Source organism: Engraulis encrasicolus, chromosome 12 (genome assembly GCF_034702125.1).
Source record: "Engraulis encrasicolus isolate BLACKSEA-1 chromosome 12, IST_EnEncr_1.0, whole genome shotgun sequence".
NCBI classification, from domain to species: Eukaryota; Metazoa; Chordata; class Actinopteri; order Clupeiformes; family Engraulidae; genus Engraulis; species Engraulis encrasicolus.
The window spans coordinates 24,497,276-24,501,652 of record NC_085868.1 but is presented as its reverse complement, the minus strand read 5'-3'; the positions used below and the strand labels follow the sequence as shown (position 1 = coordinate 24,501,652).

General features: G+C 42.1%; 1 protein-coding gene across 1 annotated transcript in view; it reads left to right on the top strand.

The window, feature by feature from the left end:
- Window positions 1-296: 296 nt before the first annotated feature.
- Window positions 297-4,377, top strand: part of col6a1 (collagen, type VI, alpha 1) — a 59,207-nt gene continuing 55,126 nt past the window's right edge. The window contains exons 1-2 of the mRNA XM_063211825.1: window positions 297-603; window positions 2,927-3,056. Of these exons, the coding sequence (XP_063067895.1) occupies window positions 513-603; window positions 2,927-3,056 (221 nt within the window). The 5' untranslated portion in view covers window positions 297-512. The remainder of the gene's footprint in view (window positions 604-2,926; window positions 3,057-4,377) is intronic.

The window sequence follows — 4,377 nt, the reverse complement described above, 5'->3', positions numbered from 1 at the left end:
TTAAAAAAAACAGAGACCAAATGTGTTGATCATATTAATGTTGGCCACAACTATGAACAACCTATACAATGCTTAACTTTGTGAAACAAACACTGATGTTCATGTTATTAGCCCAGTACACGTGCAGAAATTAACACACATAACTGGGCACATTAAGTTCATATTGAGCAGTGAAATCTTATTTAAAATGTTTCATAAAGCCTTAAAAAGCATATTGCTAGACTGTATGAGTCTTTACTGGGTTCTTTTGGATATGGCATTCTGAGACAGGCCACTTGCTGAACTCCTCCTCCGCCCTCTTTAACATTAAGGCGTTCACATCTGGAGCTGCGCTTCCAGCCGACGCTTCCTCCCGCTCCTCTGTCCCGTTACACTGGTCCAGCGGGGCATTTCTGGATTACTTCGGCCGCTAATTTCCTATTCCTCCCCTTATTAAGTATCCAGGTAGGCGAACGGCGCTGCTTCGCCCGTAGTTTGCACGGTCAGCGTGCAAAGACCAGTTTTTGGGAACCATGGCTCGGAGGGGGCTGATTCTGACGGCTTTATGGCTGTGTTCGCTATGGGATGTGATGCAAACGCAAAGGAATCGGAATCCGTTTCAAGGTAATAACTATGTTATAACTGTTAATAAGGATAAGGGCAATAGGCGTACTCCTCGGTTTCAAAACTTTTGACGCAGTAAGATGCGCAACAAAACTGAGCATAACCAAAAGTGAAATGTGAGTTACGCGCATCACAGGACTTTTACCGTAGCCTGTAGCCTGTTACTGATTATCAATGTTTGATTAACTGGCGTTTGTCTTATTATAGCCTATAGGCTACACAACCTTTACTCTGTTGGGTAGGCTACATGAGGAAAGTAGCCTATATGCTACCGTTCCTCAAGAAGGTAGCGGCGAAGTTCGTCATGGAACCATAATTGTATTATGCTAATTTAATCAGCATTATTTGAGCTCATATTTAAATTCAGCCTACAGCCTATCTGTTTAATTTTCATAAAGGAATTCATTATTTGGAATGAATGGTGATCGTGTAAGCTGCTGTTTGGCTATGCGTGGTTTTGCACTTACTGCTTTGTGAAGTTCAGTCAGAAGCCACATCTTGTAATCCGTTTAAGGGCCTGTCTGCTTGTCCATGTTGCCTCAGTGCAGAGGTAGGCTATTTTTCATTGTGCTGTAAGGGAAAGGGTCATGTTTAATTTACTGGAATGCCTATGGTCATGTTTTCTGACTTTGAAGGATCTGCCATGAATTGTATGATCCCTGACAACAAACTGAAGTTGGTGACTATTTAGGTGCAGCTTCCTATTTTGATGTGGAAATATCTGCAAGCCATATTCAGATTGACTAACTCATTACATTGTCATAATAGTTGTGAGTGGGCGTTACCTGATGTAGTCACGTGACTACTAAAAGTCACATGGGGCAGGTCCTTACAGGTAGGGTACCAGGGACATGTAACATTTGATTTTTTGGGTTTAAAAAAAAATGAAGAGAGAGCGATAACGCAATTCATGTCACTGCAAAGGTAATTTGCTAATCACAACAGAATAATACAGTTTGCTAACAGACTATACTGTTACATGTGAATTTGATACATGCATCATTATTAGGCCTATGTTTTGCATGGAATAATTGTGATTGTTTAAACAGCTAAATTAAAGTTTTACCACTGCTCTTTGAAACATTTCAATATTTTTATGTTATCACTAAAGCTAGGCCTAATAGGCCTATTTCCCCAGCCAAATCCTATTCCAGGTGTATAGGCCGAAAGGCCCTAGACACTGTGCTCACACAGGTTTGGTAGGCCTAAAACATCTTTTGAAGCTTTTTATCCATCAATATGCCTATAGATGAGGCTTAGTTCTGCCCTGTAGACTTATCCTTTTGGGACGATTTCATACTGTCCCTTGACAGGCCTGAGTAAACCACACCATTCTGCCTTATGGTATGGATCATTTTTAACAGGTTGACCAGACATCACAGTTATCTGAAGGTTCACATATGACTCTCTGAGGGGAAGGCTAAGGTCAGGAAGACGTACTGTAAATATTATCTTTCAATGTATACAGTAACATTTAAGGTGTTTTACCATTCAAATCAAGAGACCGACAATGACTAACAGGTCTGGATTAGTTTCCACCTATGACACTGCAAAGTAGCCTATGCCAAGCCAACCAAATCAATCACACAATTTTATCTTTTTCTAAAAAATGCATTTTTCTGATGTCGTAGCATGTTTCTAGTGTGGGCAGTTACACCCTATACTAAATCCCATAACATAATAGGAATTTTCAACAATGAACTTTGAAGACATGTAAATCAGAGCCTTATTTTGAAATAGTGTTAGGGGAGTGTTCTTGATATAGCACCCAATGCATCAAGTCCAGTCAAACTTAACTAGTGCTCTTTTGGCCAATTGTCAAAGATGGTTATAAACACATTTGGAGGACACAAGGGAAGCATTGTCGGGGTACAGTGAGTTCCCAAGTGTGTCAGTTCAGCTTGGCTTGGTTGTCCTGTTATGTGGGCATCACTGAGAATGAGAGAGTCAGGATGCCTCATAATCATACCAATATGCAGGGAACCTGCGGTGGGTAGGTGGGTGGGATTGTTGGGGCACAGAATTGAGCCTTCGTTACATTGTATGAATTTGTATGAGGGGCCCTTTCTGATGCCTTTGTCCTGGGTCTGACTAAAGCTATCAGTGGCCCTGCCAACATGAGCAGAAGATCATCATGCCAACATGCCAACCGAGGATGTTGAGAGGGCATATGGTTCACCCTCAAGCCAAGCTTGCTCTGATTACTTTGCATCTGTTGTGAGTGACTTCTCTCTCTCTCTCTCTCTCTCTCTCTCTCTCTCTCTCTCTCTCTCTCTCTCTCTCTCTCTCTCTCTCTCTCTCTCTCTCTTTGTCTGTTTATCAGATTGCCCTGTGGATCTGTTCTTTGTTCTGGATACCTCTGAGAGTGTGGCCCTTCGATCCAAACCTCCGGATTACTACATCAGACAGATCCAAGACTGGACCAACAAGTTTGTGGATGAGCTCAAGGAAAGGTAAACAGAAGCAGGAGAAATTCCCACAGAATTGGTTTGCGCATGGCAGACCCAATCTATTTGATTGAAAGACAATGTCATCCAAGTTACAGCAGAGAGTGAAGTGCAGATGTAACTGCCACTGGCATAGTGATGACGATCAGTGTTGCCAGATGTGTCTGACCAAATCCCGCCCAAAAGGTTCTCAAAAGCCGCCAAAATGCGCTGAATTCTGCCAATTTCAACAAATTGCATTGATTTTTATGGGCACAAAACTACAGAAAAAAATGCCAAAAGGCCAATTTTCCCCGTTTTTACCCGCAGACGGCCATCCCAAGTAGCCCAATTGGGCGGGTAACACTGGCAATCTGGCAACACAGATGACAATTTTGTCACCATTCTCTCTAAGAATCTAAGAGTTAGTCAATAATATGTTTTCAAAAACATGTTTAAAAAACTTAATATCAGACCAATGACCCACCACAGTTATCGTCTTTGGTTTCTTTGATTCTCCGACTTCCTTTGATTATGCTGAATGATTCATCCAAAACTTTCAAGAAGATGCACAGCAGCTCTTAGATGACCACAGTAACCTTGTTTAGGCATAAATGCATCAAGTTCAGTCAATCTTAACTAGTGCTCGTTTTGACCAACTGTCAAAGATGGTTCTGTTTGGCATTTTCAGAGGACAAGGGCAATGACTCCTGCCTGTTGACCTAAGCCAAAGTTAGCCTTTGGATAACTTTGGGCAAAGGTCAAAGGTCATAGGTCAAGGTAATATTTTCCTTCATTTAAACATGGGCTGATGTATTTCAAACCAATGCCAAAACGTTTCTTTTTCTGTTTAACCCAAGCTAATAGCACGGCAAACCAGACTACTGGGTATAGCACGAAATGACTAGTCTGACACCGCACTGTGGGCGAAGTTGAAGTGTGACAACAGTTTACATTCAAACTGCTTAGTAACGGCATGTAATGGCCAGCACAGCCATGTTGTCACCTTGCGTAGCCTCTTACTGCAGATGGGGTCGCCGGCGGGCCTATTCACTATTTGCTGAAAATACTTAACTACATCATAACAACGTTGCTATGACATATTACAGAGTCTTAAGTTTATAAGGGTTATAACATAGGCTCTGCGCTAAGGGGTTAACCCTCATCAATGGCACACACACACACACACACACACACACACACACACACACACACACACACACACACACACACACACACACACACACACACACACACACACACACACACACACACACACACACATTCTCAACTTGTAAACCTGCCCTTTCCTTTCCTTTCCTTTCCTCTCCTTTCCTCTCCTTTCCTT